The 22,057-nt window shown below is 39.4% G+C and overlaps 1 protein-coding gene across 1 annotated transcript in view; it reads left to right on the plus strand.

The window, feature by feature from the left end:
* Positions 1-6,506: 6,506 nt before the first annotated feature.
* Positions 6,507-22,057, plus strand: part of HSDL2 (hydroxysteroid dehydrogenase like 2) — a 38,505-nt gene continuing 22,954 nt past the window's right edge. The window contains exons 1-4 of the mRNA XM_039334421.1: positions 6,507-6,708; positions 14,431-14,594; positions 19,148-19,246; positions 19,390-19,504. Coding sequence (XP_039190355.1) covers positions 6,692-6,708; positions 14,431-14,594; positions 19,148-19,246; positions 19,390-19,504 — 395 coding nt within the window. The 5' untranslated portion in view covers positions 6,507-6,691. The remainder of the gene's footprint in view (positions 6,709-14,430; positions 14,595-19,147; positions 19,247-19,389; positions 19,505-22,057) is intronic.

Here is a 22,057-nt window from a genome sequence, read left to right on the forward strand (position 1 = left end):
GTCAGATGCCTCTGATTTACATTATGTATGTTAATCTGCTAAAATATGACAAATATATGCAATATGTGTGTTTGCAAAGAAGGAGGACATGTTAAAGCTGTAATTCGCAATGCTAATTTAAGAGTTTTCTTCATTAAGCTGACATAGAACAGCTGGTCTAGAATATTTAAATGAAGCATAGAAAGAAAAAAATCCTGAGTTCCTGCTGTACAGAATTATAGTATTTAACCGAAAACAAAAAAGCACCCCTAACCCAAAATTATCTGTGCAAATGGTTAATTTCCAACTGTTTTAATCATTTACAATTAACTATAAGAGGATAGGCTAATGTGAGATGTTGCATTAAGTACATAATTTACGCAAGGTGTATATCACTCAGATCTACGAGTACTTGTCACTTTTAAAAATGCATCTTGTCAGCCTCACATTTGGTATGGAAGAGTTGGCAGGAAAGAATTAGCATGCAAACAAGTAAGTGAGCAAGCAATAGAGGTTGCTTAGCCTGCTCTTTATTTTCCCACCCACTTTTCCCTTTAGCCCTCTATGCTTATTATTATTCAATTTATCTCATAAAATGTATAGGAATCACTAGGGATTTGCAAAACTCTGAGTTGTTTTTCTGATCGTGGTATGGTTTATAATGAGATAAAGTGCAGGTAATATAATAATGTGATTTTAAAGTTGACCCAACACAAACTGAAGATGTTTTTAGTCACTAATGCCATGATCTGCAGAAGAAAATAATATGTAAGCATTCAAAAGCAGCATTTTCCAGCTATTAGACAAAACCATGTGTCCATTAAACATTTATTCACTCTTTACATCTATTTCAAAATTTATTAAGATGAAAACTGTCTAGTTTTACTGTCTTGTTTTCCAGCTCCCAAGGAGTCTACAGGTCTAAGTTAGCAATCAGTTTACATATTGTAAAACAAAACCTGTGCATTATTTTTTTCTTAATTCTTGAAGCCTCTGTGTGAGGTAAAAATATTTCAGCACCTAATACAGGGGTGTCAAACTGCCAGCCTGCGGGCCAGACACATCACGTGGAAGCCGCGCCCACCCCATTGCCAGCAATGGCAAAATCGGCCCGATACGTTGCGCGATGTCATGTGACTTCGCGAGTTTGACATGCCTGATCTAATACATTAAAGCCTAAATTAAATATCTGCAATCTACATGACTTCCATCCTTTGACTTCATACAAATGAAAATTTAATAATTTGAAAGCCAGCTGTTTTACCTCTTTCTATTCCCCCATACTTGGTTTATAATCTTGAGACCAGGAAAACTCAAAAGCTTACTCTGTATTTTATGAACTAATGAGCCAAATAAAGAGATTTTTCTATATGGATTCCTAATATTTAAATCCATGGGCAAAACATTTTCCCATTTGACCATTAATTTATCTGTTGCAGCCTTGGAAAAATAGTTAAAATGCTATATTTAGCTTGATTCTATTTTCTTTTAATATGGATCATTTTCTTTATTCAAAAAATTTCCTCTGAAGGAACAATATACAGGTAGCCCTCGACTTACGACCACAGTTGAACTCAAAATTTTGTTGAGGCATTCGTTAAGTGAGCTTTGCCCCATTTTGTAACCTTTCTTGCCACAGTTGTTAAGTTAGTAACACAGTTGTTAAGTGAACCTGGCTTCCCCATTGACTTTGCTTATCAGAAAGTGATCACATGACCCCTGGACGCCGCAATCGTCATAAATATGAACAAGCTAATTAGATATATGGTAGAACCCTAATAAACATTCAGTTCTATTAAGGAGAATTTGAAGAGCATGCCTGTACAATTATTTACAATTCTTTTAATAAAACATCCTCTGCTAGGGTTTACTACGCTATGCATACGTCTATAGATTATTTTTTATGCTATATGTATGGAAAGCCTGTCGGCATCCTAATGCTGTTGTACACTACTCCAAATACTATTGTTCCTAAGCAAGAATGGGCAATAGAGGAACCCATTATATATAGTAGCAGAACATTGAAAATAATGGTCCCTTGCTGACATTTATCAATGATTAAGAAGTCCTTGTCTTTTACCTTATTTTTACACATTTTAAATTCATTAATTTCAAAAATTTTCGTTAGAGGAACAGCAATTTCCTTCTATTTCTTATTACCTGAACTAAATTTAAAAGTTCCTTACATCCCTAATGGCTTCCAGTAACAAAGACATGCAGTAAGATGAATATAGATTAGGAACTGATGGAAAGCTCTGCTTTTTTTCTACTACACTGATTCAGGCCCTACGCCCTTTTGCACTGAGCTGCCACAATTCCTTCGGCTACATTGCTCCTTCATTCTTCTGTATAATCCAATCCACAGGCCATAATCTTCCTGAGAGGAAAAAATAACTTGCAATTGTTAATTTTAATATTGTTATATAACTCTAAAAGGAATATGTATATTTTTATCTTCTGAGGTAGTTATGGTTTACAGTAATACTTTTTGGAACATGCCCATTTCACACAAAAAAAATGAAAAATCGAATATTTACTTTATGTGTTTTAAATATGGTTATCTGTGCTTTTGCCACCAAAGGGTCAAATGTGATTGACTGAAACTTACATTTGTTCATTTTTTTTCTTTAAAAAACAAATAAACATCAAAACAATGCCCAGGAAGTCAAATAGACTCTAAACTGAATTAAATAAAATGAAAAAGAAAAGAAGCTAAAAACAAATCATTTTAAAACAGTTTTAAGATTCCTGAAGCTGCAAGTGTTTCAAACCAAAGCATAAGGTTGTGTTTAGAGTTTCAGTTTTCCATTGAGGGAATAATAATCCTTAGTCAATCATCGCATTACTATCCTGTCAGCAAACCAGAGCCTTAGAATTTCTCATTTCACAATTCAAAATTCCTATGAAAAGCCTTACCTTCCTATTAAGCTCTGTTCCTCTTTTTTGTAAACTGGAACCCAACAACCATTGTTTCAGTAGTGTGGTAATCTTCCTCCTCTTGAATTGCACTCCATAACAGCAAACTATTATGCCAACAGTGGTTTTGTCCATGTATTTATTTAAACTGAGAGATGAACAAGATTTTAGAAAGTGAGCCACATTTCAGTTTCACACCTGTTCGTTTTCTTAAAAGATCCCATTCTCAGAGCCCAATGTCTATGGAGATTCTTAGTCATCCAGGTCATAGTTATCCCATAGTTATCTTGGATGAGAAGCGAAACGTCTTCAAAGAAAAACAAGAAAAGTCCAGTTGCCTCGTGGAAAAGCATCTTTAGGATCTCAGAGCCCAAGTTATGTCATTTGCAATATGTGATACTATTAAAATGAAAATTTATATAGTTTGTTCAGATCAATTTAGTTTGCACCCCATGAAAAAGCACTTACCTTTTCAAAATATAAATGCCAATAACTATTCTCATATAAAGAGCATAACATTTGTCTTTACTTTCTGACTTAGTAAAGGCCTAGAATTTCAGTTAAGGCAAAATACAACTATGAAAGTAACCTCTTTTTGCAAACAGCCATTGACTCTTGTCTCAAACAGAGTGTTCTATTTTTAAATACTGTATATTTCTATAACAGTAACAATTATATGTTCCTCTGTTTGTGTGCATTTGCATGTATTCCTTGCACCACCATTTTCTTTTTGTGTTTTTTTTTTAAGACCGTAAGGTAGGAAATTATTTTGCTTTTTACTGATCTATAAACTGTTCTGCAAACCATTCTGGCCATATAAGCAATATATACATTTAAAATAAATAACTTTGAAACCAATTTCCATTACTGGAGTACAAAGAAAATCTGGATCTATTTTTTAAAAATTAAAATTGAATAATTATCTCTGATGAAAGTTGTTCCCAATTTGATGCATATGACCTAAATGTTTACTGTTAAATATTATTTTATTTATTCACGTATTATCAGATTTATAAATTCATAAATTGCCTCACCCCAGAGGTCTCCTATTCAAGTAGGGGGTTGGATCATTAGAAGACTCCGAGGTCCCTTCCCAACTCTATTATTCTATGTTCTAAAGGATTAGATATTGTAAATGAGGTTACAATACAAATGCAATAGAATACAAAATAAACAAAAGCAGTATCATAGTATTGCAGATCTTAACTTTAGCTGTTTACTCTCCAAAGGCTTTCCAGAACAGCTTGGCCATAACTATTATCTGTAAAGCCATAAAGAGGGGAGGTGATTGTTGCCTTGAAGCATAAGACAGCAGTCAAGAATACCTGACTGTACGCCCCTCTCATTTATCTTCCTGAGATACCTCTTAATAGGAGGGGGCTTTCAGCTGCTCCCTAGTCACCCAGGATGGAGGGGCAAAATATCCTTGGGACAGGCAAAGATGATATATTATCTATCTAGAGATAAAAGAATAAGTAAGATATCCAGAAACTGGGCCATATAAGACTTCCAAGATGTTGCCAAATATATTTGTTTGCTTTTGTTGTATTCTGATAACTTTAGCAGATATTACTAAGATTATTGATAGTGATGCAACCAGGATTCTACTGGGACATTTTCTCTTTGCAACAGCAATAGCACTTAGACTTATATACCAGTCCATAGTGCTTTACAGCAGTTTCTGAGCTGTTTACCATGTCAGCACATTGTCCCAGTAGTCGACCTCAGAAGGATAAAAGGCTGAGTCAACCTTGAGCCCATCAGGATCAAACTCCAGGCTATGGGCAGAGTTACCCTGAAATACTGCATTCTAATCACTATGCCACCAGGGATCTAATGACCATTACCAAATATTCCAGTCCCAGCTTTGAGGGTGACTGAATGATTGGGACTGCTAATTATTCATTAGGATTTTGTTACATACAGGATATTTTGAGGTGTCCTAAAAATTTAACATGGCTACAAATTTTAAACAAGCCTTTGTGACAAACAATAAAGCATCTCTGAGTTGCAGTTAGGGAAACATGCAGTGAAATACAAGCAGAGTTCCCAAATTGCATAATTGTGCAACAACATCAGAACTACCCAATCAGATTGCTATGCCTCAATTAATATTTCCCTACTGGATGCTGAAGTGGTAAAGCAAAGCTAGAAGGAAAAATCAATAATCTTGCCTCTATGATCAGAATACCCACAAATAAGGATACTATGATCCAGAAGGGAGACAGGAAAGCAGTTGATGATGCAGACATAGTTTTGGGCAAACAGAAGTGTGTAGTGCTTAACTCAATATTGGAGAAAAGGTTTTAATCTTCTTCCTTTATCTCTTCTTTCTCCTTGTGCCTTAATTTGCAAGCCTGATAGCTGGGTCCTCTCTTTTTGTTAATGATATAAAAGCTTCAGAATATGTCTGAGAAGGGGAATAAAATTATAATCATTGATGAAAATATTATTTGGAAATGTGTATGATATGCCAATTAAAGATGTTTTAAATAACATTATGTACAAAAAGACCAAATCAAGAAAAAGTTTATTATATTGTGAGCATATATTGTGGTTTCTCCCTAGTAACTTTGAAAGTCAAGTGGCCCCATCATCATATTCTTCAGCAAATCATTTCTTGCCAAGTAGAATGTTGTGGTTAAGATATAAGATAAATTAAGATAACCTTTATTGTCATTTTTATACTGTGGGCACAATGGCATACATCAAAAATGAAATTTAGTTGCCCACTCTCAAAGTGAAACACATACATGGCACACACCTAAACATACTATGAACAACATATGTATAGACCACATCCCTACATATACGTAGGGACTAGAATGTGGGTCTTCTTCAGCCATGGAAACTTAGTGGAAAGGTGACTTTGGGCCATCAACGTTGTGGGAAGAACAAAACAAAGCAATGATTTACTAAATAAGCCATCCCTTGCATACCATGGAAAAGCCTAAATCATGAATTACGAAGTCCAATAGCTAGGATTACAACCTTAAGCCAAAACTTGAAAAGATGATTCCCCCCAGCTTAGCTACTAAGTCTTTCACCTATTATTGTGAAAGGGTTTTTTTTTTTTTACTAGTAACAAGGTAATCGTTTGCCCTTTCACCTTTTTCTTTCAAATGGGAGGCCAAGTCCTACCCTTGGCAAATCCAATAAGGAGTTTAGGTCTCCCTTATCCGCGATAAAATGCATTGCCTTTTTACGAATAAAGTTAGTAAACGACACGTGACTTCAAATTCTTTTGTTTCACAAATGTCTTACAAAATATCTTGATGAGATTCTCTCTTGGTGAAAAAAAAAAAAGGGACAGAAGATCTGAGAAAACCAGCGTACGAAGACAATCTTCCCGCCCATTCTTCGGCCGACCTTCCCAACCCAGCCGTAAAAACGAAAAGGCGAGGTACCCCCCCCCCTTCCTCCCAAATCGCTTCACTGAATCACGTGGCTCGGACAGGCTGCGTTTCTGAGCTTTGAATGAGCGGTTGCTAAGGACGCGCAGAATGAGAGACTGAGTCAATGACGTCAGAGCGGGTTCCCCTGGGCGGAGTCAGGCAAGTGAAGCCTGGCGAAGGGCGGGGCTCACAGGAGGCTTCTCTTTCCCGCGTGGCAAGCGAAAGGGGCGGGGCCCGAGGGAATCGATTTCGATTGTTGCGCCCTTTGCTCTAGTCTAGCTGAAGATTCCAAGCAAGTGCAGGAATCTGAGCGGCCTTGCGAGGCACCAAGGCGCTGTCCCGTCCCATCCGGGCCTGAAATCTGCCCGGCGGTCCCCGCTTTACCTTCGTCGGACCTGGCCATGCTGCCCAACACGGGGTAAGTAGAAATCACGATCAGGGGTCGTTCCTCTTCCTTCGGGACTTGCTGTGCCTGAGAGGTGATCCCCGGGGCTTCCGATCTCTGGGTGAAAGTGGTTTTCAAGGAGCTTGGGGATAAGGGTGACAATTGGCCAACCTGACCTACTTCCGACAACAGCTTGATTTGCTGAAATTCTGTAGAGAAACTTCTAGAGCCAACAAGGTACGTGACACTTCATATTCTCATCATCGCGTAGGTAGATCCATGAGAGCTGATGTGATTTGTTTTAGAAGAGAGGTCAGGATTTTTGGTTGTGATGCAATAGCCTAGTATAACTCTTATCTGGAAACCATTACAAACTTTACATCTTGGACTATTGGCTGGCTAGTTATGTTGGAAACCTGTTATGGTAGCATTGTAGAGGAACTTTTAATCTGAGCTAAAACTACTGTCATATTCTAATGCACACAAAAGTTTTTTTTATTAAAAGAAAACAATCACTTAAAGTAAAAAGTAAAAAGTTAAAATTGTTTGCATATACAGCGAACGGTTTAGTTAGTAAGAAAGCCTCTGATGTGGCTGATTTTGATGGATTGTTAGGATGAATGTAGAACGGAGATCTGTAATTGTGTTCACCCAAATAATTTTCTTGGGCTGCACAAGGCATTTTAAAGGGTGGCTTTGTAAAACAGGTGTATGGGAAGCAAAGCAGTTCTTGATATGTTAAAGCCTTTGTAATTTCTGGAAAGCTCAGAGGGGGGATAGTTCAGAGTCTTTCCTCAGTTGTTTCCACAGGTGTGTATGTACCCAGCTAGTTTGTTTCATTAGTGATCTCAATAAACAAGGGGCTTTCAAAGCAGCCATGTCAAGACCTTTCTGGGATGCTTCCTCAAACTTAATGATCTTTCTTCAGGTTTTTTTACTCAGAGTGTGAAAGACGGCATGGATTGAGCAGGGTATACAGTTCTTGTGTCTTTCAGGGCTGAATGCCCGCATACATGTTCTATTAGTATGAAAATACAGCTTTGCTCTTGGGCTCTTTGCTCCTTGAAGAATGTCTTTAGTAAATTTGGTGAGGGCTCTAAGATAAAATAGGCCAACCTTTATGAGCTAAGTGCTTATAAATTGTGAGGACATGTTGTGGGCATTCCACATTATATGGAGATTCAGGATTTCACAAATGGCCACTTACCAGAAAGCAGACAGATGAAGTTGTTCTCCCTCATGGGTTCTAGTCTTTCAGATATGTTCTTTATTATCTCAGTTTACTTTCCTTTTGGGGAGCTGATAAACACGGTTCTAACAAGTACTAAACTTGAGCCAACCACCTATGAGTCCATCAAAGGCGTTCTTGGGAGTAAAAATATGTAGGAGGGCATTTTGCTTAGCAGCATGCTAGCTTCTGTTCAGTTAAAAACATTAATTTTCAAAGAATTAAAATCTGGTGTGGAATGAAGTTTCTTGAGCAGCAAGGAAGATGTTTGTAAATACTTTGACATAGGAGTCCTCTAAAACAAGTACAGTAGGAGAGCAGGTTTTTTAAAATACTATTATGGTAGACATCATGCGGAGACTTGCAAATTTTCTGGAACACTTCTGAAATATTCAGTTAAATGAAGATTAAGAAATTATCCTTCTGCTGTGAATGAAATATGTGAAAAGTAAAAGCAATCCCTGATTTCAGGGACTGTTTCTGTCTTTTTTTCTGTCTTGTAACCTATCTAAGCTATGATCTCTTAGATGTACTTTAGTTGTTTTTAATTAAGAGCAAAACTATTTTCCCTTGGGAAATAGCTTCCTTGAAATATGTTGCATGAGCAGCTGCCCTTAACGTATTTTCTCCTCCTACTCCTTGCTGTAATTAAACTCAATTCTAGGTATGAGTTTTCAGTATTACTAAGTGTTGTACAAAGTTCATTGTAAACTGGTCCAACACAAAATAAATTGGATCCAACTATTTCAGCCCTCACAGTAATTATCAGTTTTACTACAGTGCAAAGACTTGTCTGTCAAAGAGCTGCCGTTAGTCTGGCCCCATGAACTGTAGCCATCTTGTCAATTCCACCTGCCACTTTAGACCTGAGTAGAACAGCATTGAAGTATTCCTGTCCTCTATTTGTGGAGTTGGCAATGATGTTGAATTGGAGATTTGGGTGCTCTCTGTTTTCTAACTGCTGCTGCTTAATATTGGTCAACCTTTACCATGATTCCCTCATCCCCATCTAATCAAGGAAAAGAAGGCTGCCTTTGCTTGCATTTCTCAAACCTGGCTGGGCACGGAGGGAGAGGTTACCCCCACTGGGTTTCATGTATGTGAACCCTGGGCTGGCAATATATCCATTGTTATCCACAAGATCCTGGTGGCTTCTAGGGGTGCTGCTCAACAGGTAGCTTGGTAGTGAGACCCTATTGTGAAGTATTCAGCTGCAGAACTTAGAAGGGACTGTTGCTCATGTACCAGCCTTCCTGCTATATGGCAACCTCTCTACCTGAGCTGCTAAGGTTTGTGATCAGGTAGAGGAGTTTCCCCAACTTATGGTTCTGGGGGACTTTAATTTGTTCCTGGGTGCAGACTTGGAGGCTGCTCAGGAGTTGATGGCAACCATGGACTGAGTCAAGCTATCTTTAGCCAGCTTCTGGCTAGAGAAGGGGGGGTTGCCACACATGTAATGGGTCAACTCGTCACATCTAACTTGCCATGGAACAACTTGCCACAGCCAAATTGCTGCAGGACAATTCAACAATTCCAATTAATTAAAATAATTTTAAATGATTTTAATTTTTCTCATTCACATTTCATTTTGTCCCTCCTTTGGCACCCTTTCTTTAGGGATTCCATTCCAACACCTCTTCGATATTAGTGTAACTCTTGTTCCACGGCAAATAGTCCCATGGCGAGTTGGCCATGGTAAGCTGTCCCACTGAGAGCTGGATGCTGTAAGTTGGGCTATGGTGAGTTGGCCACGGTGAGTTGCCCTAGACCTGCTACACATTGGACTTGGTTTTTTTTCTTGTAGTAGTGCCATTGTGATCTGGATTTGGAAGATATTATTTATCCCTTGTGAAAATATTGTTTCTTGTTGGGATTGGAGTTTTCTGAGATTGTACATCTCTGCAGAGACGCATACCTATTTGATTTGTCCATGACAGACACCCTACAGGGTTCCGGAGAAAGCTTGGGTTTATTCCTGGGATGATTGAGGCCTTACTCACCACTTGGGTTGTATTGCCCTTCAAGGATTCTCTGCGCAGTCATGCTCGCTGGAGGAAAACAAACAGCAAAGGTCTTTCTTAGGCAACAAGGGCACCTGTGGATAACTAGTCTGTGATCCTGATCAAAGTGATCCAATCATTCCTGGGCAGTGAAAGTTTTGGGACCATCGTAAGGATTATTCTAGGCATCTCTCAAATAAAATCACTTGGATTTGTTCAGAGTTGGACTGAATTGCCTGAAATGAGGTCTTTCCAGCTATCTGGAATGAGTCTGAACTGGTTGGTTCTGATGAAATGGACAGGGTACTTGTGAGTTTGACAATCTGTGTTTTAGAGCAGGGCTTTTCAACCTTTTCACCCATTGTACCACTTTTAGGATATGGCAATATCTGAGTACCACGTCGCCCAGCAAGATGTCAAACAAAAACGTGGTGACAAAAAAAGGAAAAAAGTGATAAAATACAAGTAGTCCTCGACTTACAACAATTCACTCAGTGACTGTTCGAAGTTACAATGGCACTAAAAAAAGTGCCCCCACCCAAGCCACAGCTGAAAAAGACACCTGCCTGCCCGCCCAGTGGTGCTCTTCCTCCTGTCCAAGGTTTTCATTGTTGTGAGCATTTCTGTTGAGGATTGGACACTGTGACCGTCATAAATATGAATCAGTTGCCAAGCATCTGAATGTAAATCACAAGACCCTGGAGATGCTGCAAAATTCCAGCTGATTGGCGCTTCTTCTGGGCTCAGCAGAAGCGCCAGGATCAGCGCTGAGCTCCAGGTGGAGCCTGGTGCTGATCCTGGCGCTTCCACTGAGCCCTGACAGCCCCGAAGAAGCGCCAATCAGCTGGAAAGCAGCACTGATCCTAGCGCTTCCGCTGAGCCCTGCAGCTCCAGCCATCTCACTCAGGCTTGTGCGGTGCTGCCACCAGTTCAGCTCATTCCCCTTCCCCACTACCACTTTTCTAGGATGGTTACTTACCACCTGTCAGGTGCCAATGTACCACAGGTGGTACCCGTACCACTGGTTGAAAAGCCCTGTTTTAGATCCCTATCCTTTCTGCTTGTTTAAAGCCTCATGTAATGGACTATAAAAATAACCTTAAGGAAGAGTTGAAATAGTAAAGTAATGATCAGATAAAAGAAATGTAACCCCAAAGCAGAAATGTAATTTGAAAAAAAAAAACCCCTCACATTTCACCTTTCCTAGTTCAAGAGGCAGGGAAAGAGGAGATGGATTCAGAATTGGCTGTTTGGATAAAACATTGTAAAGAAAGAAGGGGGAATCTCTCTAAGTTTTAAAGAAGAAGGTATTGCTTCTGAATTCATATTGTGCTTTCCTCAGGTCACCGGTACCAGTATTACTTTTAGGTAGTGAGAGTGCTGGTAAGAAAATGAGTTGGAGATAGTGCTTTTTTTTGTTTCTGCTTGGGATTTGTCATTTTTTTAATTTTTCTTTTCAAGGTTTGACTTGATATTCCTTACGAACTTTGCTGTAGCAAAAATGAAATAGCTGTTTCCCTTTATTTTGCTCTGGAGCACCGAAAATGAACTTCCAGAAGACACTATGGTTTTATATGTTTTGGCTGTTTTTGCTTATATTTTGCTTCATCTGCTGATGTTTTTATTGTTGGGGCCTGCCCAGAGTCATATATGTGAGACATACGATTGCATAAATTGACCCAATAAATAAACATACGTTCTGGCAGTGACAAGTCCATCTATTCCATCAAATAAACACTTTTAGTATATTATTGGTTTTAAAATGTGTGTTTGTGTGTACCTTCAAATCAGTCTTGACTCCTGGCAACTGGGTGGATTAGCTCCCTCTCTAGTTCTAAAATTCTTCTGTATGAAGTCACATAGACTAGTCAGCATTTAGAGTTAATTTCCCACTTTTTTAAAAAAAAGTTTGAAAACTGTTTCTAAGTTTTTAATAATGCATCACTTTTGTTTCAATAAGGGAAATCCTTCCTTGTATTGGATCATTAAGGATATTGTTCCACTCATTAAAACTCGGGCAAACAACTTCTTTGGACATTTAATAATAATAATTTAAACAACATTTAAATTATTTTCTTATATGTTTTATCATTGGCCCCAAGATAGATGCTTTTGTGGATGGATTGTGTTCTGCTGAAATAAGTAATCCACTTCAGTGAAGAAAGGGGGGTTTATTGTAGAAGCAAATCCTACAATATTTTCATTGATAATCTGTTGCTCAAATCTACTATTTTTAATGAAAACCTATTTATGCCTATTCATTGGTGACAGAGGGTAAAGGTTTGATGTGGTGAGGGAGAGTAACTTATAGTTGCAGGTCTCTCCTTTTTTTGGCAGCTTCGAGATTTTTCTCACTTAAACAGTGAAGATGACATTGTATGTAGACAGTCATCCAAAATCCCACATGCTTTCTCCTTACATAAAAAAAGTCAGTGTAATTAATCTCTACTGCTTTTTATTATCACTCATGGTTGGATGCCTTGAGCAAAATGAAACTATAAAAGAAATATTTTTTAATCTATTTATCTTGTTTTATTTTATTGCAGTTTTATTGCAAACGCACTGAAATAAAATTACTTATTAAGTCTTGTTAATGTTTCTCTAATCAAGTCTTATTAAATAAAGAAACTGTTCAAAAATCTATGGACATCAAAAATAAGCCTTTTTTTAAAAAAAAGTTATACGGTAAAAATAGTTATTGTTCTGAAAAATTCCTGTGTAATGCACATATGGTCTCTACAGTATTTTCAAAGATGTGTAGTTTGTACATGCTGTTTCAGGGAGTCAGTCACGTTTTGCATTTCTTTGCATTCATAACTACAGGTACAGGAGTTTTGACAAATTGTTCCCAGGCTAGAACTTATTTATAGCCCTCCAATAATTTTATCTTTTGTTTATGAGAGTTAATGGAGCACACTGAGATTACATTCCTTTTCAGCACTGTGAATGTCTTGTGCATACGTTCTGTTTCAGTTTAAGCTCATCTCTTCCTTCCATTGATAGGGATTACTTAGTTTTAGTTAAAGTTATAGAGTTAGGTTACTCTTAAGAACTTATTCTCAGAGTTAGGGTTGCTCTTAATGATGGTTTCTTTGAGCTTTCCTCAAAGCAATAGGAATATCACTTAGACTTACAGTATGTACTGCTTCATAGTGCTTTACAGCCCTCTGTAAACACTTTACATATTGCCCCCAACAATCTGGGTCCTCATTTCATCAACCTCGGAAGGATGGAAGGCTAAGTCAACCTTGAGCCTGTCAGGATCGAACTCCAGGCTGCGGGCAGAATTAGCTTGCAACACTGCATTCTAACCACTGCACCACCAAGTCTCATGGTGTCAAGTTGGTGTCAGCATTTAGTGACCACACAGTTATTCTTTATGATTTTATAGTAAACTATATTTTAACTTGCAGTATGTTAAATTGATCCTGATAGCACTGGGATAGCCTTTACTTTTTTAAGGAGTAAAATGATATTATCATCCATACTATAAAGCTGGCTCTAGGAGAAAGGAGCTCAGGACTTAAAGGAAGAATGTTTTTGAATAAATGAAGTGTAAGTGTTTGAAGAGAGCATAGCCCTAATATCTGCCTGATATCTGCCTGTCCAGAAGGTTTCAAGCATCCTAGTTACCTTAATCAGAAGAAAGTTTGAGGGTTTTTCCCCCCTCCTAAAACAGTTATCTGTGAGCTACCTGTGCATTTGGGGTGGGAGGAGCAGAAATAAAGAATAGTTTGACATTTGGTGAAAATAGAAGATACTATGTGTAAGTGCAAATGAGAAGCAGATTCATAGGAAGATTAATTTTCAATCCTAGATCTTTTTGACATTTGGCTTCTAGCAGTGCATATGTACATTCATGCTCATTATTCTTGGTACTGTTTCTAAGGCCCCAAACAATTCCTATGATTTCTTGGGTTTAGGATTGAAGCAAAGATCTCCTTATGTCTAAGAAGTCAACCATATATTTTGCATGCAAAAGGTCTCAGATTCAATTTTTAATATTGCTAAGTAAGATTGGGAAAAGCTGTATGTAAAAAACTAGGAGAGCACATGTCAGTCAAAGTAGACAGAGCTGAATTAGATGGTCCAATGACAAAATTGGGATGAGTTTGAATTGAATCTATTGGGATAAGTTTGAATTGGTGATGTTCCTGGGGTGAAATTAATACATTGTCCTGAAAATATTACTGGAAATTACGCTATCAGTTTTCTTTGCCATGTAGTTAATGCCAAAAATCCAAGAAAATATGCACATTTACCCAATTCATGCAATAAATGCATTTACTGGCTGGATGCCCTTCCTGACGCCTACGTGAAGTTCTCAGACATGCAGTACAATATTCCCAGTTACTGGATTTGAATCTAGTTGCGAAATTTAAATTTTCAGATATGTACCAACTTGAAGCAACTGAGATTTAAGATTCTCTATTTTTCTAATGTTTAAATGATTTTTTTTCCTGCTTGCATGGGTATATCCGTCTTTCATTTCTGATTTTCTATTTTTCTTTCTTTTATTTTTTTTAGGAAGTTGGCTGGATGCACTCTCTTTATAACTGGTGCAAGCCGTGGCATTGGAAAAGCGATTGCCTTGAAAGCAGCAAAGGATGGGGCAAATGTTGTTATAGCTGCTAAAACGGGTGTACCACATCGCACACTCCCAGGAACAATTTATACTGCTGCAGAAGAAAGTAAGCCTTGAGAAAGAGACATGGGCGATCTGAGTTCCGCTATTTGGTATAATCTCCAAATCATTTGGGAATTTGATCTTTCAACTGAATTGACAGATAGACAGACATGGCTAATCTGTTTCAATTCTGTTGCTTCCTCAAGGGGCATTTTCATGTTTACATTCTTCTGCTTAAATCAACCCAGAGTTGAATGCTGTGTTATAACTCAAAGCCATTCTTCCCTCCGCTCTATTCTCCCTGCCTAAACAATTCTTAAATTGTAATTGTGCAATAAGTTTTATTGATCTAGAACAAAGAACAAAGTGTGGATTTATGCTTAAGGTGTTGCACTGAGGAGTTCGCAGGTGTAAACCTTTGGATGACCAAAGGATGACCTTGAGATTATCTCTATTAGAATTAAATTTTTTTTCCTGCTAACATAACTTTAGGCAATAGGTGCAAAGGCTAAATACATTTGATGAATATCGATACATTTAACAAGATAAGCATACAAACAATACAGGTCACTTTATTAAAACTGTATTAACAACATAGCAAAATGTACAGTAAGGATTTATGCTAGGAATAGGATACTGAAATTTCTTTGTCCCAAGTAGTTATAGACAAAAGGCATGCATACAATGCACATTGCAACAACTCAATCAGGCAGGACTAGGAATAATAAACCCCAAATAAGTCATAAAGGGATACTTACACAATATCTAGAAAAGATCCCTATACATAACTGCAAATTACAATTTTTCACGGGTTTGGCCATATCATGATGAGTTATAACTAAGCTTGTGATTAACTTTAAAGTAATCATGTTTATTAACTTTGAATATGCAAAGGAAAAGTGATTCCTTTTCTAATGAACATAGTTTTTTGACATACACCCCCCTTCTCGTCCTTGTTATTCATATATCTGTCACTTGACAATGCTCTCTCTATATGCACACACAGCACACACACAACATACACGCTGTGGGAGAAAGAATAACAAGAACCAGGCGACTGTGGTAGTGACAGATGTTGTATTGCCAAGTGACAGTAGCATTAGAAAGGAGCATGAGAAGCCGGAGAACTACCAGGACCTGAAGAAAAAATTTGAGAGGGCATGGAAAGTCAAGGCTAAAGTGGTTTCAGTGATGGTAGGAACACTTAGGCCTGTGACTTTTAGCTGTGAAAGTAATTCCAACAGATCCCAAGAAGAACACTAGAGATCTCTGTCCAGAAGAGCGCAGTGTTAGGAACAGCTAAGATACTACACAAAACTCTCAAATTCCCTGGTCCCTGGTAGAGGATTTGAGATTGAGGAAGACACATACCATCCATAGCGGTGAGAAGGGCACTTTTTTTTTTTTACAGAATAAAGAATGAGTAGAGATTCTGAATAAAAATGCTAATTAAAGATCCCTTTAGCTGGATGCAAGATAACCTAGTGTGCACACACTTGATAAAATCTAAACAGAATTAGAAGCCTAAGTGTAGCATAGAAGTAGAATCTGGAAAGAATTATGTTGCTGTCAAGCAAAATAAGGAGTTGCTCAAAGTAGGAGCCTTTAGCACAGTGGTTCTCAACCTTCCTAATGCCGCGACCCTTTAATACAGTTCCTCATGTTGTGGTGACCCCCAACCCCCCATCCAGCTGGCCGGGGAGGGGGGGGCAGGAAGGTTGCTCCGCCGGCTCTGCCCAGCCTGGTTGGAGAAGCGCCATTCCTCTCCCTCTTTCTCTCTTTCTTTCTTCTCTTTCTCTTTCCTCTCTCTCTTCTCTCTCTTTCCTCTTTCTCTCTCTCTTTCCTCCCTCTTTCTCTTTCTCTCTTTCCTCTCTTTCTGTTTCTCTTTCCTCTCTCTTTCTTCTCTTTCTCTTTCCTCTCTCTCTTCTCTCTCTCCCTCTTTCTTCTCTTTCCCTCTTTCCTCTTTTTCTTTCTTCTCCCCGTTTCTCTCTCTCTCTTTCCTCTCTTTTTCTCTCTTTCCTCTCTTTCTCTCTTTCTCTGTTTCCTCCCTTTCTCTTTCTCTCTTTCCCCTCTCTTTCTCTTTCTCTCTCTCTTTCCTCTCTTTTCCTCTGTTTCTCTCTCTTTCCTCTCTTTCTCTCTCTCTCTTACGGCAGCATCGTCGGGGGTCCCCGCCGCCCCCAGCCTGGCCTCCGCTGTGTCCTCAGCTGAACGGGTGGGGAGGGGGAGCAGGATGGGAGGTAGTGGCTGCAGCAGCAGCCGCTGCTGCATCATCAGGAATTCCCGCTGCCCCTGCGCTGCCCGTCCTTGTCCTCCGTCCATTCATGGAGCCACGGTGGGGGCTGGTGCCACACGGCCCATCAGCCCCTTTGCCAGCCCGGCTGCTCCCCCCCAGGCACCCCTCTTCATCCCGACACGAGCCCGTGCCACTTTGGGGGCAGCAGGAGGAAGAAGGAGAGGAGAAGAGCGAGAAAACCACTGCTGCCATCCCCACTGCCCCTGCGCTGCTCGGCCTCGCCCTCCACCCATCCGATGGAGCCGCGGTGGGGCTGGTGCCGTGCGGTCCACCAGCCCCTCCACCAGCCCAGCTGCTCCCCCCCAGGCACCCCTCTTGCCCCGGCGCCCGCTCGAGCTGCCTTGGGGGCAGTAGGAGAAAGAAGGGGAGGAGGAAGAGGATGGCAAGGAAGCCGCCACCAGCGCTGGGCCCCAGGAGGCAGCTCTCCTCTCCTACCTTTGCTGAATCTCCTCTTTCCTTCCCAGCAGCCTGGACTCCGGTGCGCCTTCCTGGCCAGCGGGTCCAATAGTTGGGCTGGCTAGGGATTGCAGCAGCTGGTCTCCCTTGGGCTGCGGCTTGGGGAGGGCTGGCCCACTCAGCGGAGTCTCCAGTGGGCCGCTCCCAGCAGGGATCCCAGGGCTTCCCCGGGCAGCTCCAAGGCCACGAGGCTCTGGCTGTGCTTCTCCCAGGGGGTGGGGCACCCGGGCGCAGGGCCAATCAGGAGCCCTGCAGGAGATAAGTCTGCCTGAGAGAGAGAGAGAGAAGGGAAGCGAAAGTGCCTCTCTCTCTCTCTGCAAATGACGGAAGAGGCCGTGCGGAGACGGATACGGAGTGGTGTCTCGGTTCCTAAGACCATCGGAAATGTGTTTTCCGATGGTCTTAGGCGACCCCTGTGAAAGGGTCGTTCAACCCCCAAAAGGGTCACGACCCACAGGTTGAGAACTGTTGCTTTAGCAGATCACAAGGCTTATGTACCTCCTCTGTCAGGCCTGAGGGCTGCCAACTACAAGAAATATGGGAAACCAACATTTCCACATTCCAAATCTGAATCAAAATGGGCTAAAGGGATCAGAGAAAGCAAACATAAGCCAAACCACAAGAAACCAGGGATCACAAATATTTATGAGCAAAAAAGATAAGGAGTTCATGCTTTACAAACAAAGGAAGCAGTTATCAAAGATAGAAGGTTTTAAGATAAGCTAAGATACTAAACACAAAACATGGTTACCAAGCAGCAACAGGACCATCTTGAGATTATGAGTTGTCTGGAAGAAAGCAAACTGATGTTCATCAATAAGTGGGTCATTGTTCAGATTTCCAAGACCAGGAATTTACACACACACACACACACACACACACACACACACACACACACACACAAATCCTTTAATGAATCTAACAAGAAAAACAAAGCATTTGTCCTATAGGCCAAACACAACATTGGAAATGCATTTCTCAAGCAATATTGTGTTGAGTTACATCTGGAGTGAATGAAATCTCTGAACTGTTTGTGGTACAGATAGAGTAAGGAGTTTTGATGTTTAAACTCTTGCCTAAGTTTTTAACTATTTAGTCTCAGGAGAGTATAACTATTTTCATTTTTAAGCTACTTTATTGTAAAGCAGAGACCCTATTCTCTATTCAGATTGGTGACAATTCTGAGAAACTTATAACTGCTTTCATCAGTGACAAAAAAATAGGTATTGATTTGAAAATTTGATAATTGAATACCTTCACTGGACTTTAACACATCGAGGCCCACAAGCAGAGCTTTGGTCTTGAAAATTCCTATTTCATCCAATGAATCTGTAAATAGATTGGAGGTTACTCCCTTCTTCTATCACCTCCCACCTTTCGTCTTGGTTTTATTTTATTATTTTATTGTATTTTTTAATTTTCTAAAGAACCAGAGTTCTCTGGGTAGATTAACAAATAATTTCAAACAGGGAAACATCAATACAGCAATCAATTTCACAAGAGAAAAGCATAACGATACATATAAATATACATCAGTTGTAGTTCATGGACTTGACTTGTTTCATGTAATGGTATATACAGCTAACTACTGTTTAATATTTGGGACGTGCATTAACCTGTGGATAACCTAAAGAGGAGGAAGTAAAGGGGAAAGCACTGAAATCATGATTTATGGCAATTGAATTTCTAAGAATTCTGTAATCTCAGAGTTGTGTTTTCTTTGTTTTCAAATTTGGGGTGTAACATTAAAATTCTGGAGAGTTTGAAGACTTTCTTTCAAAATGCAATTAAATTTACATTTTTTACAGCTGGTTGATTCTTTTTTTTTAAAAAAAAAAGTTGACTGACTATATTGATTTTCTTATCAGTTGAAGCAGCTGGAGGAAAGGCTTTACCATGTATTGTTAATGTAAGGGAAGAAGATCAAATTGCGGATGCAGTAGTGCTGGCTGTTCAGAAATTTGGAGGTAATGCCTTGTGTCCAGTCTTGAAATATATACTAAATGTATGCATTTATTAAAAGCTATTTAAACGATAAATGCCTAACAGACAAATTGCTAGATTGAAAGATGAGTTCTCAGATATTAACTTGATTTATTTTTAAAACTAGGAATTGATGTTCTTGTGAACAATGCAAGTGCTATTTCTTTAACTGGAACGCTGGAGACACCTACGAAAAAAGTGGACCTTATGATGAGTGCTAACACAAGAGGAACTTACCTTACGTAAGTGATTGTGGATAATGCATCTTTTGAAATATTGAGATTTATGTACCCAATTTAATCCCCTGCATCTAAATGAGACACATTACAAATGAAACGTGTTTCTGGTTGACTCAGTTGCTCTTTAGAGGCTGTTTCAATTTTTGGTTAGAGAGAACCTGAATTAAATGAATGGATTGAGAAACTGTTGAGATGACAGAAACTAGGAAGGGCTAGGAAGACTGTTCTGTCCTTACTACACGTTATTGTGTGTGCAGCTTGACATGCAGCTAAACCCACTTATCCTCCAATAAAACAGACTGTGTTTGTAGATCTGAATGCTTTATTAAAGGAACAAGTTGGGTGAAACTGGGAAAAAATAGAAATACATCTATAATAAAAATCAAAATACAAAATAAGCAGTATTGAGCTACTGGTGGAAATAACAATCAGCAAATATAGATAAATCTAAATCTCACCAGGAATGCTGTGTGTTTGGAATGTGGTTTTTGTCCTCAGATGAGCCATTGCCACAGATTAGGCTGGATTTTTCCTGGTATTTCTATTTCCCTCCAAATGCTAAAGGAAATGGAATCTGGCTTCCCAGCGTGCTCTTGTTCTGGGACACACACATACACCCACACAAACACCCACAAATCAAATGCTGGGGCATGACAAAGACAATATAGAAAACTAGTAAATAACAGCCTCATTGAGCAAGTGGTCAAACTTATAATGGCACTGAAAAAGTAGATTTAGTCTTCCAATTTACCACATTTGCAGCATATCTGCACTTGTGTGATTGCAATTTGGGCTCTTAATAACTGTGATTGCGATTAAGATTCTTGATAACTGGAGCATACTTAAAACAGTCACAGTACAGGTAGTCTTTGACTTAACAACAGTTCCTTTAACGATCGTTCAAAGTTACAGCGCATTAAAAAAGTGACTTACCAGATGTCTGGTTTTCACTGCAGCATCCCCGTGATCATGTGCTCAAAACTCAGACACTTAGCAACTGACTTGTATTTATAATGGTTGCACTGTTCTGGAGTCATGCTATCAGCTTTTGTAACTTCCTGACCAGCAAAGTCAATAGGGAAGCTGGATTCACTTATAACAGCCACGTTACTAACTGAACAACCACAGTGATTCACTTAACAACTATAGGAAGAAAAGTCATAAAACGGGGCAAAACTCACTTAACAACTGTCTTACTTAGCAACATAAATTTTGGGCTCACTAACTTTGGGCTTACTAACATTGAGCACTCCCCTGTGGCCATGCATAAGAGATTCCCCTTGTCGTAAGTTGAGGACTATATGTATCCCACAGTTCCGAAGTAGCCATTTGTGACCTTCAAACTATCTTCAAAGCAGCAAAGACAATGAGGTAGCTAACTGGAAGTCATAAGTCATGTGACATTAGGCATAATGACCTGTGGTGATTTGCTTATTGACTACAATGGAACTCACATATCAGGCATGTCAGGTGATGCTTCATTTAATGGCCTCATTGCTTCGAGACAGAATTGCCAGCCCCAATTGCAATTGTTAAATGAGGCTTTGAAATTGGAAGGAATGTCTCTTCTCCCATATATTTCTATTTGAGCTCTAGAATCTTTAAAGTCCTTATTCCAAATCTCCCTATGTGCTGAGGGGCATCAAGTGACTGTATGGAGATAGGAATTTTCAGTAATTTCTTATCAAGTTTACAGTATTTTTCCCAGAGATGTTGATCTAATGTTGCCTTTGTTTTGCCTTTTAGAGGTCAGGTGAAGATTTTTTCTTGCCTTGAGCCTTTTATTTTTAATTTTCTGCAATATGGCCTCTTAATCACCCTCTTATTTCTGGTTAACAGCTGTCAAATTATTGCTTTATGTTTCTGTATGTATTTTTAGCAATTTTTGTTCATCACTCTTTGCCTTGCAGCTTTGAGATGACTAATATTTTTTGGCAGTAAATAAATGAAAACACATTTTGGAGAAACTGTTTCCACACTTCCTTGCTCCACCCTCAGACATGAAGTTTAGGCAATTTACAAATGAAATGGAGATTTAAGAGAATTGTAGAAATATTTTCAGGTATAAAGGTTCTATTTCACAACTGGATAACAGTGACTACCCAGATTGCTAAATCAGCGCTTTTAACAATGTGAAGTTTTTTTCTTTGTGTTTCATCTGCCAGTCTCTTATGCCTTCCATATTGGAACCATCCATTTAATTTTCTTGGCAACAATCCAAAACTTGTGATTTTTTAAAAGGATGTTTTTCAGTTCCCAGTGTGCTTTAGAGCAGGGCTTTTCAACCAGTGGTACGGGTACCACCTGTGGTACATTGGCACCTGGCAGGTGGTATGCGACCATCCTAGAAAAGTGGTAGCGGGAGAGGGGAATAAGCTGAATTGGTGGCAGCACTGCACAAGCCTGAGTGAGATGGCTGGAGCTGCAGGGCTGTCAGGGCTCAGCGGAAGCGCCAGGATCAGTGCCAGGCTCCAGCTGGAGCTTGGCGCTGATCCTGGCGCTTCTGCTGAGCCCAGAAGAAGCGCTGATCAGCTGGAATGTTACAGCATCTCCAGG

The sequence above is a fragment of the Crotalus tigris genome, unplaced genomic scaffold (genome assembly GCF_016545835.1).
Source record: "Crotalus tigris isolate CLP2741 ecotype Arizona unplaced genomic scaffold, ASM1654583v1 scf7180000017630.2799268, whole genome shotgun sequence".
In the NCBI taxonomy this organism is placed as follows: Eukaryota; Metazoa; Chordata; class Lepidosauria; order Squamata; family Viperidae; genus Crotalus; species Crotalus tigris.